At 35.5% G+C, this 15,797-nt stretch overlaps 1 protein-coding gene across 3 annotated transcripts in view; it reads right to left on the minus strand.

Moving 5' to 3' along the window:
* LOC149800078 (transcription factor Dp-1-like) overlaps nt 1-15,797 on the minus strand; it is a 74,229-nt gene that overhangs the window by 18,497 nt on the left and 39,935 nt on the right. For all 3 annotated transcript variants that reach the window (XR_016421317.1, XM_089959638.1, XM_089959637.1), the window contains exons 6-11: nt 15,388-15,553; nt 13,980-14,123; nt 10,925-10,993; nt 8,547-8,695; nt 4,706-4,872; nt 2,263-2,341 (exon numbers count right to left, since the gene is read on the minus strand). Coding sequence is in view for 2 of the 3 variants with exons in the window: in XM_089959638.1 (XP_089815764.1) it covers nt 2,263-2,341; nt 4,706-4,872; nt 8,547-8,695; nt 10,925-10,993; nt 13,980-14,123; nt 15,388-15,553 (774 nt within the window). In the remaining variant the exon portion in view is untranslated. The remainder of the gene's footprint in view (nt 1-2,262; nt 2,342-4,705; nt 4,873-8,546; nt 8,696-10,924; nt 10,994-13,979; nt 14,124-15,387; nt 15,554-15,797) is intronic.

The following is a 15,797-nucleotide window of genomic DNA, read 5'->3' on the forward strand; positions in this document are numbered from 1 at the left end:
CCAGAAACTCAGTTGGCAAAGAGATAAGACTAAATCATAGATACAAAGCACATTTTCATGGACAACTCATGCCTGCTTGCTGATAGTAGTGAGGAGGAAGACTTTTAGGGACAAGATTCTCAAATGAAACTTGACTCAGGTGTTCATCAAGACATTTATAAAATGATCAAAGAATACACAACAGGTTCAACTTCTGCATTAATGAGTGTGACTGGTCTCTGGAGCTCAAAGTACCTAATCAGTTCTAATGACGTGCTAAGAATTTAGTGAAATCCTCCAAAAACTAAGGAGTAAGAGAGAGGTCTGTTCTAAAGCCTTTAATGATGGACAATGAGTAATCTTTATCTTCAAAGAGAAAAATAAGAAAATCTGCAACTGCAGTGAATACATTTCCTATTGGACCAATTAAAAACTTTCCACTTAGTACCATAAACCTTGCATTCTGGCATTTGGCAACCTTTCACGAAAACTTGACCTGGCAGACGGATCGTTTGATAGGAGAGAGATGATAAGGTAGAAAAGTTTAGGAGTGCTGTGCACATGGGACCCTCAAAAAGCCGATTCTTCATCAGCAGTAATTCCTTGGGATTGTCTACCAAAAGATCAAGGAGACTGCTGAACCACCATCTCCAAGGACACAGGGGAACTACCAGTGTGATCCATGACTTGAAAAGTCTCGTTCTGTGAAATAAAAAAATTATTCCAGAAGGGAGAATGCAGGAAAAGTGTAATCCCGTAGAACAACTTCCTTCCTCCTTAGGGAATGGGGAAGATCCAAAGACTTCCTTCCAGACCCCATCTGCCACCTTGATGTGAGAATGATGGGCAAAAGAGGCTTAGGAAAGAAATGGTCATTACAGAATAGAGGCATAGCTGCAAACCTTCCTGGCTCACAATTAGTGAAAAATACCATGTCAATAACTCCATCCACTCTGACCGTCAATACTACACTATATCAACATCGCAATATAAAACTAAAACACTATATATATGCAGAAATGTTTATTTATCAAGACACGATATTGTGGCAGACTTTAACTTCCTCAACTGCTTGATCGTAAATTTGTTTTCTAAACAATTCGGCCTTCTTGCCTGCTGGTTGATCTTGGTGACTAAAATTGCTGACAAATCTTCTGAACCTAAAGTGGCCCTAAAGTCTGTCTTATTTTTCCTCACTAGAGAAAATACTCTTTCGCTGTCACTGTTGCTGTGAGGAATGCACAGGAGCTGCAGCACTTCTGGCTCTTCCACAGGAAAATTTGGAAGCAATTTTCAAGTCCGGGAACATTTGTCAGAACAAATGTTTAGCATGGTCTCCAGCTGATAAAGGTAGATTGTGTTCGACAAGAAAACGCACAAATAATGCTACCGTGTTGGTAGCTTGCAGGTCTTCCGCCGATGGCTTAAACTGTTCCAGAGCTGAAATCTGTGAATTCTTAATTTTCCCAACTTCTATGTGTTTTTTGCAACTGATGTGCTTCCTCGGCAACTGATGTGCTTCCTCACATCGTCTCTGCGATGGCACATTGAGTGCAAAATGCACGATGAATATTAATGTTTAATGGCAGATTGCATGTCCAATTTTTTATATATTCCAAATTAAACTTCACTTTTTGAGCAATACGTTTCTTTTTCCTTGGTGGTGAAGACATTTTCATGATCTTACATGCAATGCTGAACGGTAACTCAAATCTGTGTTGGTGATGCATGCACGGAACAAAATTCCGGTTAGGCCCCACTTTCTCTCAAAAGCATTTGTAAAACTACTCTTATACATATTGATTAAAATAGGCTAAAATGCTTGCTACCATGCCAACTGTACTAATCGGCTGTAGATCTACTAATATCGCAACCAGCACTACTGGACCATTTCGGCAACTGCAAATATCACGACTAGCGCTTAACAGGAAATTGGTTATTTTATTAAAGATTTAAAATAATTGAGAATTCGTTAATTTTGGCTTGCAGCGTGAATCCCTGAAAAAGTTGTGAAATTCATGCCAAATTCGTGAGGGTTGGCAGCTATGTAGAGGCATTTCATTGCCTCTGCTGATATCTTAAATCCTGAGAAACCATTGGACAATGGACAAAAGACCATACCACAAGTTTTCCAGTCAATAACCAGGTAGAGTTAAAAAATGGCCAGAAGATGGTCAAAAATTTAACTTCACCCAGGTCTTCTGAACCTAAAACCTCAATATGGTGCTGTGCAGAAAAAACTCCAACTGAGATAAAAAAATATTGTAACCATTTTGTACATACCTGGGAATAGCAGGGATTCCTGAGGTAATTGGTCTAATTCCACTTGGGCCAGCATTTGCCAAGCTGCCTTTGGCTAAATCTGAAGCAAAAATGCTTACATATTACCTGCCAATCAAAGTATTTAGCAGACTCATGTCCTAGAAAGTCAAAATGATAGTAATTTTACTATTTCATTTAACAGATGGAAGAACGCATCTCCGATTATACCGTTATTTGTGGTCGTTTTGACTATATTATTCATGGTCTTTTGGACAATATTATTCAGTCTTTTGGACTATATTATTCACGGTTGTTTTGACTACATTATTCATGGTTGTTTTGACTATATTATTCACGATCATTTTTACTCTATTATTCATTGTTGTTTTGACTATTATTCATGGTCATTTTGACAATATTAGTCATGATGATTTTGACTATTATTCATGGTCATTTTGACTATATTAGTTGTGCTCAATTTGACTATTATTCATGGTCATTTTGACTATATTAGTTGTGCTCAATTTGACTATTATTCTTGGTCATTTTGACTATATTAGTCATGATCATGATCATTTTGACTACTATTCTTGGTCATTTTGACTATATTAGTCATGATCATTTTGACTATTATTCATGGTCATTTTGACTATATTAGTCATGATCATTTTGATTATTAGTCATGTTCATTTTGACTATTTTTCTTGGTCATTTTGACTATTATTTGAATATTTTAAACAATGGTTCAAATTATCATTAAAATATTTCTAATTTTCTTTTCTTTGTATCTGACAAGAGAATTTATATTAACATTTTCTTCAAGTACTCTGAGAATAATATCAAAAAGATCAGGTTTCATCTTTCACACAGCTGTACAGTACTAAATTTGAGTTGCCTCCCTTCAAATAAAATTGACCTTAAAAGACCAAAGGATGCTTTGTTACTAATTTTCAAGTTAGTCTTATTATACATATAAACGAAACTTGAACACTAATCAAGATTTCAGCCCATACAAATGTGACATGACCATACCGGATGACAAATTATTGCTTTCATTCATTTCAGTTTAAGTGGCTAATGATAATCAGGAACAAAATGAAGACGTAACCAATATAAATGAGTGATGACGAGTCCCTCTCCGTCCTGTATACATATTCTTCTTGAACATTAGATTTAAAAGCTTCAAATATTAAAGCCTTGTGTGTATCAAGAAAAGGTTAACAATACCAATGCATGAAAAATGGATCATCTTAGCATATACGCAGTATACCTTGAGAAAATAAATTGTTACCTGCATAAATAAATAAATTGTTACCTGTTGAATTTCCAATTGATGTATCCGTATCCTGTGTTTAAACTTTTTTTTTTAAAGAAAAAAAATCTCTTTAATAAAATCATTATACAAGTGATATCAACAGGTGCTATTTTAGGAATGAGAGTGCTCATACCAACTGGCCCACATGCTTTATCAAAGGGTGAAGTAACACAATGCCTTTATAAAAACAACACAAACTATCTTTACCTTTAAAATCTGAACATAGCAAACATTGTGTTTAAAGATCTTTCAAATATGTACATCCTGAGAGAAGTAGTGAACAGACCAGACACTAATGCTAATATGACTTGGCACACAGCCAACTGAGTGGACCTGGCACATCATTTCTCAAATGTTGCTGATGCTTGCTTAAGACATCCTTGTTGAGAACGGACTTCAAAGGAATGTCAATATGTAAAAAACTTAATGCACACACGCCACTTCATCTCTATTACTATTCGCAATATTTGCATGAAACTGCATTAAAAATATTCCTGCTCTTTTTAAAATAATATGTTTAAAAGTAAATTTAATGCCTGAATTGAGGGGCCCCGAGGGGCCGAGTGGCCTAAAGCGCTCTCCGTTACGGATCACTGCCATCTCACCTCTGTCTGCGTGGGTTCGAGTCTCAGATTCGGCTAATGTGAGTATGTGAGAAAGCTTGCCAGTAGCTTCTTGTGGTTCGGTGGTTCTTTCCCAGGTTTTCCTGGGTTCTTCTTCCACCATTAATACTGGCCACCATGTATAGCCTATCGTGTGCTGAAAAATGGCATTAAACCCTACAGCAACAACAATGCCTGAATTGACATTTTCCCTATATTATGGTCAATATGCATTTCAAGCATTCAGATAAACAAACAACTGTCCCAAAAACAACAAAAAATGAAATTTTTCTCATCAACAACTTGTAAGCAATCTACAAAGTCCAATTTTGTTAGCAGTTAGTAATACTTCTTTCGATTCTAGATCCACCTTATTTAAGTTTAATGTGAGCAGAAAGCCACATAATTTTATTCCACTGACACAAAAGTCAAATACAGTACTCAGCAAGATGATGCCTATCCTCATCAAACTAAAAAAAAGGCAAAACATTTGTGACATAATATGCATTAACCCGTCTGTATATAATAACTTGTATAAACAACTCACCTAAAACATAATGTTCCAATGACTTGGGCACCAGTTTGAGACACTTTTGTAATTCTAATGTTGAACACTGTCCCTTTTCCAACCCGTATGCCATACCCATCCTCTTCAGAACCTCTATATCATCATGAATCTCAAACGTGTTATCAAAATTGAATAAATATTCATCCCTAAAAAAGAAACAAACATCTAGTTCTAGAAGATAGGTTAAAGGTGATTAAAACTAAGTAGGTAGGTAGGTATGCATTAATGTTTATCTGTGTAGGTATAATGGTATCCAAGACAACTTATTCAATACTGAGGTCATATTTCCTGGAGTACAGTCAAAACTGGATGTAACAAACCTGACTGCATTTTTTTTTCTTCTTACAAAAAACATTTCATCCTTTAATGTCTGTGGTCTGAAAGTACACATGCAGGGACCGGGAAAACTACTTGTCCCAGGGCTTGTGTTTTGTAAAATGCAGGAGATCTGTGAACATCTCTTTTAGAAGTGTTGTGGAGAGTTATTTCACTCTTCAAAATTATTTGCAACATCAATGTTTATGGCACAAGATGTTCTGAAAGCAATTTTAGGAGCACAATGGAGTGTGAGAGTAATCGTGCTCCTCCAAACACTAGCCCTTTTGTCCTCTCATCCCGTTTATCTATATTTTTGTGTAACCTCTGGTAAATGATTGTATCTCTAACTTCTGTTCATGAGTGTAAATTGTAGATCATTTATAGACAAAAAAAATGTGCAGCAAATTTATTGTCCACAGGTATAGATTTCATTTTAAAGATACTGAGCTATAAATAGGCATTTACAAATTTAATTCAACATATATTTTGGACCTATTAACAAGTTCAGAGTTATTTCTCATTGGCTAGTTAGGTCAGGTGGGTTCTTTGAAAAAAAAACTCCAGTTATTTCCTACTGGATAGATCGGTCAAGTGTGATATTGTAAAATGTGTGGGAGAAAATGGCATGTTAGGCCTGTATGTGTGTATACAAAAAGAGAACAGAGCACTTTTTCCCATTTTAGATTCTTATTTCGTATGTTGTTAGGGTTCAGTAGGATTCACAGTTGCTGGGACCACACTGTCTGGAGCAGGAGTAGCTTATGTATCAATATCTCCAGGAGATAATGCAATGAATAGACATCTCCAGGAGATAATGCAATGAATAGACATCTCCAGGAGATAATGCAATGAATAGACATCTCCAGGAGATAATGCAATGAATAGACATCTCCAGGAGATAATGCAATGAATAGACATCTCCAGGAGATAATCCAATGAAGAGACATCTCCAGGAGATAATCCAATCAATTGACATCTCCAGGAGATAATCCAATGAATAGATATCTCCAGGAGATAATCCAATGAATAGACATCTCCAGGAGATAATCCACTGAATAGACATCTCCACGAGATAATCCACTGAATAGACATCTCCAGGAGATAATCCAATGAATAGTTTGTTGATCTTGTTCTCAATTCCCTGCACTTCTTTTGAGTTTGTAAAGTGTTCAATTAGTGAGTTTGTACAGTGTTCAGTTAGTGCAACGACACCTTTGCCTCTATAACTTATTATGCCTTCACAATGTGATATCAATGAATTTTGTGCAGAAGTTCTAAATGCTCTAAGACAAAGTTCAAGTCGCTAATTATTAGTCAGAGCAAGTATATGCAGGTAAGATACAATCAAACCATATTCATGTTTAGATCTAAGACCTATATAACTGTATCAACACCATCTGATTTGCTTCTCAATCTTTATCTGCTATGCCTCTCAATTAATGCTATTCAATCCTGTCCTTTTTTTACATTTGTCACTGAGGTATCAAGTATACTAAAGGAAGGTTAGATAATGGTAAATTAAAAAAAAAAAAACAAAGAGCTTAAAGTTAGGTCTCCTTCACAACTATTGCTTACATTTAAAGGCCAGAGTATATGCCTCTTAAGTTCTTCCTCTGAGCTTCAACTTTGAACTTTGAAAGTTAATAGTAACAAATGGCAAATGCATACAATGTACACTGGATGAAGAATCATAGCATAAACTCACTAATATGTATCTTAGAGGCACAGAAAACTACCATGGACATTAAAGAAACATGAAACATATATTCTCCTATTTATCCCTCCATTCAGCATTTATACATTCAGTGATGCCAACCCTTATGAATAGGAAACAGGAATCAGGAATATGAACATTGCACAAGCATCAATCGAAGGGACCGATGATCTAATGGGCAAAATAAATGTTTCCAGGAGTTCAAGACAAGACCCTCTCTCCTTTCAACTGCTAAATGGTGAAGTCATCTCTGATATTCTAGCAATAACAAGATTTTCAATTAGCTGATGTGGCACCATTTTCAATTAGGACAAATCAGACACCTTGGGAAGTGTTTTGGTGAATCTTCTATGTCAATTGATCAACTATTTAGAGGGTGTAGAAAAAGCAAGATTTTCAAGACAGATGTCATGGCAGAAATACTGAATTTATGATTGGCACTATTTTCACTCTGGATCAAAAACATATGAAAAGTCTACCAATGAAAATCTCATGGTAATATAACTTTCCATTTGGAAAGAAGTAATATGACAATATTTTCAAGGTAGCCACCATGCTGACACTATTGAGTCATACTGCATCATTTTTTATTTAGAACCAACACCAGGAAATCTCTTCCGATGAAAACCTGTTGTCAAAATGACTTTCTGTTTAAGAGTAGCAGAAATAAGATTTTCAAGATGACTACCATGGTAGCCATAACGGACACAGATAAGCACCGATTTCGTTTACAACCAACAAGATACTATAAACGTCTTCTCTGAAAACCTCTTGTTGACACGAGTTACCATTTTGTAAAAGAAACAATAACATTTTCGTTAAGGACCAACTAGACGTCATAAAAAGTCATTTAGTAAAAAACCCATGTCCATCCATTCAGGAGCAACAATAACAAGATTCTCAAGGTGGCAACAGCGACAGACACATTAGCTGTGAAAGCACTTTTCACTTCGACATCAGAAGGATGCTAGACATTATAAACCTCGTGTCAGAAAGTTTTAAGGAGGAGCAACAATAACAAGATTTTCAATATAGCTGCCATGGCATCTATAATAGATGTCAGATTGATAATATTTTCATTTAGAACCAACTAGACGTCACAAGATGTCTTGTAATGAAACCCGCATGCTAATATGACCATCCAATTGGAGGAGTTGCAATCAGTATTTCAAGATGGAGAATAGGGCAACCATACTGGATGTCCAAGTGGCACAATTTTCATTTAGGACCATCTAGATCATGCTATAAATATCTAGTTTCAGGTCAATTCTCCAAACTGTTAGGGAGACGTAGCAACAGCAAACATGTGCTAACAGACTGAAGGATGATAGAAGACAACATATGAAAAACCATCCAATAAGTTCATCTGGTCTATGACAACATAAGAATCCAATTCTGAACACTAAAATACAGGAATACTTGAAATTTTTATCTAACAATTAATTTAAGGCATTAAACCGTACTGATTTTTTGTTGAAATATCTTTTTATTCAACCACTATATGGTAAGACCATCAAGAAAAGAATGCAAAAGCATGGTAGTCTTCCAATGTTGATGCCTTGCACAGCATTTTTTCCCATCTAAGTATATCTTTATTGGTCATCTACCATCTAAGCCTTTTGATTGGTCAATATTCAATTGCTTTTGTGGCATGAACATGTAGGTAAGCATTCACAAATGAATTTACAATCTGACATAACAAGATATAAAAAATACTATTAGACCAGAAAATCTTATGCTGTATCATTCATTAATAAAGAAACAATGGCCTCAGCATGCTTTACTTACTTATCTTTTGATATACTGCAGTCTATCACAGTCTTTTTGCTTGTGTTTACAATGATAAAAGGTAGCTGGATGGCAGAGTTTGGTGCTGGTGGGCCCTGAGATTTTTCCAAGTCTCGATTCCTTTGTACCAGGTTCTTGAATGCAATTTGCTGCATAAAAATAAAACAAGAGACATAAAAAAATATTTTTTAAAAAATATTATCACTTGCATATATAAACAGTTCAACAATTAATTTAAAGATAAAACTGAAGGTATGATTATTACACACAGTGCAGTACATTACAACCAATTTTGTCGCATAAATAACAGCATCAATAACATTTAAATATGGATTTAACATGGATCTTTACAAAATCCAAATCAAAGTACTGGGAATAATGATGGCTCAGAGGGATAAGTGCTACAAATTTACACAAGATCTTGTTCTTTTTTGTTTTTGTGGGGACTAATGCCAATTTTCAGCACAAGACACATGGTAGCCAATACAGTTTGGTGGACGAAGAACCCCTGGAAGCTTTCTCTCGTACAGTGAAAATGAAAGATTTTTTATTTAAAAAAATTAAACAAAAAAAAAAATCAGATTTTCACGCTTTCTACAAACACATTACAGAAAACAGTGGGTACCAGTCTCCTAGGGACCAGGAATGTTACACTAGTGCAGTGATGTGTAGTCAAGGAATCATTGCCATGATGGTCGTATCAACATGGGATTTTCAATACATGACTTATGATGTCTAGTTGGTCCTAAATAAAATTGTACCAATGTGGCATCTAATATGGTCACCCTGGCACCCATATTAAAAATTGTCACAACTCAACTTCAAAAGAAAGTCATCTTGACATGGGGTTTTCACCAAAAACTTGCTATGCTGTCCAGTCGATCGAAAGCGAAAATGGTACCAATCTGACATCAAGTATGGCTGTCTGAGCAGCCATCTTGAAACTCTTGTTACTGTAAAGTAACAGCTTGAAAATATTACCCCTATTACTCTCCAAATGAAGGACTTTATCAAAATGGGGTTATCACAAATATTCTATGATACCAAGCTGGTCCTAAATGAAAATGGTGTAAGTCAACATCCAATATGGCTGCCACAATGAGCATCTAAAATACTAGCTGTCACTACTCCCTCTGAATAGATACGATCAATATGACACCAAAAGACTTCTAATGATATTTTTTTGAAAATATGCTAAGCTGTACCACAAAAGCTAATCTGAAAATTTTTTTTTATCGCTAAAGAATATTAGAGATGGTTTCAACAAAAAGTTTAGATATTCTTATCACAAACTTCTGGAAAATTCTTCTCTCCCAGTAGTGTCAGTCTTTTTAAGAGACTCTTATTTCTTAAAGCTAAGATTTTCTAATTACACCAGTATGACAGCAAGATCTGAAGAAAAAACCACGTGAATTTAGTATATCTTCATTTTCTTTTTTAAACCAGTATTAGTAGGCAAATTTAAATGCACAAACACCACGAAGTGAATAAATGTCCTGCTGATTTCTACCTCTCCTGCCCACCTCCTTCCAAAGAACCTTCAATCATTCTCATTATACTGCAGTATAGTGCATAAGTGGTTGGCAGTTTTTGACTCCAGCTACCACATTATAATGAAGACGAGCTACATAATGAGGTATAACTAAAATTAATGCAGTTAAAATAAGGATGAAGGTTTTCTTTAAAAGTCAAATAGTTTTTTGTGCACTAAAATGCACATTTATGTACAGATATGGCTGAACTATAAAAACTGTCTCCTATGAAACATAACCCTGAATTTCTTTTATGAAAGGAAATTGCTTTCTTGGAAATGAGATCACTTCCTGGACAGATCTTTTCTCCAAATAATGATAGTGTTGGATAGATATTTCCAAACCTGTGAATGAAATGTTGAGCCATATACCATTTCCCCTTGAAAATGTTTGTCCTAGTCTGCTGATTATTATTATATATACCCATAGTATTACAGTAGTATACACTAAATGAAATAAATCAGTGCCAAAATTAAGATTTGTTCGCAATTATGCATGTGTAAATTTGGCAGTCATGCACTTTTAAAGGAGTTTAAGTAATGATTTGCTGTTTATCACTGTACAATTTGGCACTTGCAAAAGCTTATAATCTCAACTTGCATGTTCCCAAATTAAATTGCATTTTGCAAATATGCAAGCATTTAACTTGAGCCATAATAGTTTCCAAGCTGACATTGCATATCTTTATTGAAAACATATTATTCAACAAAGTCAATGAAGTCAGTATCCTGTGTTGGCTATGAAACTAATATCAACATCTCACATTTTTCTAAACATGTGCCCAATATAATTCATCATCCTGTCAAATGACCAAGCAGAAAACTTGCTTGTAAAGCGAAATCATACCTGCAGTATTAATTCCTGCAACTGTTGCTTTTTATGTCGTATCCTTTCCAATCTCTTCTGTTTCTCTATCTGAAAAATAAAGTGTTACTAATAATGAAAGAACAATAATGCCACGTTGGTTTATAGCAAATATAACAACCTACAGAAGCCAATTTACACAATCCTAACCTTTGCTCTTTAAGTACAGCAACCATTTAACCTTCTTATTCCTGTGTTCACCCCTCAAGTGAGCATGATTCATTACTGGCTTAAGGTATGAAAGCAATCCCTCAACAACTAAAAAGCTTACTGATCATACTGAAAAACATATGATGAATCGTACACCGGATAACCTGCCCCATAATAGTGCTCTATGTCAAGCTTACACACACAGAGATGCTGCCAGGGTTTTTAACAAAAGGAGGTTGTCTACCTCATCACACAAAAAAATAAGCATGCAAAAAAAGAAGGAAGCAGGGTGGGAAAGGAAACAGTCATAGTTCAATAGTTACCTAACATTTCAATATCTCTCTTCCTTTCTTCCTGCTCCACTCTGTTTGCTGTTTGAGCTTTATTGAAATCAAAGTCTTTTCAAGAAATTTCTTCTGGTTGTATAAGGATTAAACTTCATTGCTTGTGAACTTTATTCTGTGCCTTATCTGTAAGAATACTGTTCTGAGCTAAGACCTACCACATTTTCAGTCATAGCTTGGGAAACTATTCTTTATGGTTGTTATGTACAATTTTCCACAGCTCATAGATATTGTCTTATGGATACTTCTGCTCCAAAATAACAAACTCTGGCCATGTTTTACTTCTTATATCACTGTTTTGCTGATTATTATACCAGATTCCTTATCCACTCCATAATGCTATATTAGGGTTTTATGTTCATCAATGCCAGTGTCCTTTGTAAGATGGATATATTTTGTTCAAATAAACATCTTGACATTTTAATTTCATTTTGCATTTTTATCTTAAAAATTAAAGGGCAATGTAGTTTTGTAGCACAAGATCCCACAGGATTAAAATGTGGAGAAAAAAAATAGAAATTAGATTTTACTTTTATATTGTTGGTATTTTAATTAAGCTTGGTATTCCGACTTTTCAACATTTAATATCAAAATAATACTGAAAGAGGTGTTGACCTGCATACGTTTTTCTCCATCCAGCAGGTACATTGGACATGTATTCGACATCATTTTTTGGGTTCAAAATCACTTGTATCTTCATTGAAACTTTCCCAGCCCCAATAATCTGACAGCTTTAAAAATCACTGTTAACAACCATTCATGTCAAAGCCATAGATGTGTAAACAGTTGCCTACCTCAAAAGAGATGTCGCAAAAAGCGCTATGACATACTGGAGGTATGGCTCATGTCCTGACATAGATGTGTAAACAGAAGCCTACCTCAAAAGAGATGTCGCAAAAAGCGTTATGACATACTCGAGGTATGGCCCATGTCCTGACATAGATGTGTAAACAGAAGCCTACCTCAAAAGAGATGTCGCAAAAAGCGTTATGACATACTCGAGGTATGGCCCATGTCCTGACATAGATGTGTAAACAGAAGCCTACCTCAAAAGAGATGTCGCAAAAAGCGCTATGACATACTGGAGGTATGGCTCATATCCTGACAAGCACTTTAAGAGTTAACAGTTAACTAAAAATTGTATGCTGCACAGAGTACATTTTTATATGCACAGCTTAAAAAATGGGTGCAGGACTACTCATGCATCATTGCTCTCTAAGTGTGCAAACTTGTACAATTTTTGTATGATTCCCACAACCTGGCAGCATCTCTGCACAGGTAAATTGCATCATTTTCAGCTTTATGAAGTAAAAAAAGTACACAATCAATAAAGTTGGTGCCTTATGCTGTTAAAAGGGTTTGGAATGTTGGTACAATCAAAATTGCTGACCAAAAATGAGCGATCTACAGTTTGCAAATATTTTGTTTGAAAACAGTGAAAAATATAACATGAAATGCAGCTTACGTGCAGCTCACTCAGGTGAAGTACTGGCAAAATGTAAAATCATCTAAAGCACAAATACAAATCCCTTTATTCAAGTTGATCGAAAAAAGGTCATCCCAACAACCAACTGCAGCCTTTAAAAATCCCATACTCTCTTCAATGTAAATCTAGTCATGATTTGTGCCATGTGACCCAAAACCTCTCAGCTTAGTGGAGTATCCACATATCTCACCTATGCTAAAGCTGGGAGACAAAAAATGTGATGACATTAAAGTGCTAAAAGTAGATCACAATGACCAATATCTAGTATGGTGCTGTACAATTCCTCCGACCATATGCACATATCAAATTTATGACTGTACAGGCAACATTTAAGAAACTGACACAATTGTGAATTTGTACACTGGTCAATGGTATTGCCAAAAAAAATTCCAATTAGTGTACAAAAGCTCCAGCATAAATTTATAGATCCCTCGGTATGATACACCAAATTTACTACAAACCTCTGTGATTTTAATGGTTTTAGTCCATTTGAGGTCATTGCTCTTGTGTCCTTTTACAAGTTATCTGATTTAGCTCTAGTCAAGTTAGTGGATACAAGCAACTAATGGGAGGATGAACTGCACCCCATCTTGGAGGAGTCTTGTATTCTCAGTCACTTCACACTGTTGAAAGCAAGTCAAGTACTGCTCTTGCGGTTCCACTTATTTCATGAAGACATTAACACTGAGCTTAATGCATAATCTCTCTTATAAAAGGTTATAAATAAACGTTATAGTAGCAATAATGGCAAAACCTAAGTCATCCGATAGTAACACATTGCCTTAGTCCCCTACTTTTAATAACACAATTTACGTATTACTTATGACGAATTCATTTCCATGATAGCTTAGAAAATGCTGAATGCCTTAACGGCTTGAAAGTCCTGCTCTGGAAACAAAAATGATTTCTGAAAGACAAACCATAGCTATATTCCATTCAAACATGCTGGGGAGGAGGTAGAGTGATGAAAATTTACCACTTATGGTGCTAATAAATAAACAGAAATCCATACAAAGACATGTCAATATCCATCAAACAGTAACAGAAGGCTTATTACCTCTAAATTTTGACATTCCTGAGCTGAATTTGTGGGCAGACCAATCCACCGAATTTCTTTCTTTTCTTTTGAAATAATGTTCATAGCCATAAGCACATTTAATGCATCATAAACCCGCCGCCGTATGTTTTTCTGGTCGTATGCCTGAAGAATAAAATGCAAAATCAATAAACGCTGCCAAGACAAGAAATAAACCATTGTTCAAGATCATACTAAATCTGCAGACTACTACTCCTAAACTAAGAATTGTTAAGACAGCAACTCAAATTTTTCATTCCAAGGTGGGTCTGAAAATTGCTGAAATAACATGTAAAAAATTTATAATCTTCATTTATATGGTAGTGTTGGTGTCGGTGTGAAGAAATGGGAATCAATAAACTACATTTCTGATATTATGAGCATTATAGATAAATCATATGCTTATAATGTCGATCAGTTGACAGTGATGCACCCTTTTGGTCTCGTGTCTCCCAAATCTTGACTCCTAGGTGCCCCTTGGGTGCAGTCATTGACCATTACTTCTAACTGGATCAAATAATTGTTCCTTTGAAACTGTTTGTGTCACCCAGATTTGGAAGGCATGGGAAAACATTTCCCCCCAAGTCATTAAAGCCTAGGTGCAACCCTCAACAGGTGTTAACTGAGTTAATAGCCATCATAGAAAGGCCTTAATTAGACACCAAAGAAGTAGAAATAAGCTTGCCTTGCATTAGTTACTGTGTTTTCAAGCATTTAACATCTATTAAAACAGAGTTTATGATTATTTTCCTTCATTAGCAAAACACACCTAGCATATCTTGAAAATGTTTTAAAACAATATACAAGAACAAAGAACCAATATTTAAATACTCATTTTATATTCTCTTAAATTTAAAAGCGCTTAAATAACAATCTTTAAATGATTTGATTGATGAAACTCGTGTAGTATAAAATGCAATACTTCACAAGTCCGAAGTAATAGACGCTAACCAGAAACATTGTCAACATGCCTTGTTGAGAAAAGAAGGCAGCTGGTTTGGTTTGGTGTTTTATGGCACATCAACACTTTCAAGGTTATGTTGTGCCGAGACAAACAGAGTACAGTGCCTTGATCAAAGACAAAACAATAGCCAGTTTGGGCTAACAGAGTACAGTGCCTTGATCAAAGACAGAACAATAGCCAGTTTGGGCTAATAGAGTACAGTGCCTTGATCAAAGACACAACAATAGCCAGTCTGAGCTAATGTGATGGTGGAAATCAAACCTGTATACTTCTGGTCACAAGTAAATGCCTTAACCATTGAGCCACCACAACTTATTTTAACTAAAAGTGCTACATAGGAGGGCTGGTTGTGCCAGGTAGTAGTAGTTCTCCTAAGGTATTATGATTAGGTAACATATTTAAAGAATTCAGTTCCTACTGTTTTACCTGATCTGAAGGTGAACTCAAGTTCCGTGGATCACTAAACTCTGCCACAAGTTCATCAGCCACTTCATTGTAAGATGTAACTCCTTTTTTCTGTACCTTTTCACATACTTTCATAGAGAAGTGCCTCAACCCCTTTCCCCCTTTGTCTCCTTTCTTAGACCTTTTCCTGCCAAACGAAAACCAATTATGATATATACTTGCTGCTTACTATGAACATACGAGTACACTTCAATCACACTAGATGCGATAATATAACTTCATAAAAATTCCCCAACTAAATGTATATTATTCATAATGGTAATGACAAGTTTTTCATTATGTGTGTGTGTGTGTGTGGATAAATATAAATATATATATATGGTGAAACAATACACCTCTGCCACATATTGACATGATTCGTGATACAGTGT

Source organism: Sinohyriopsis cumingii, chromosome 5 (assembly GCF_028554795.1).
Source record: "Sinohyriopsis cumingii isolate HCF-2022 chromosome 5, ASM2855479v2, whole genome shotgun sequence".
Lineage (NCBI taxonomy): Eukaryota > Metazoa > Mollusca > Bivalvia > Unionida > Unionidae > Sinohyriopsis > Sinohyriopsis cumingii.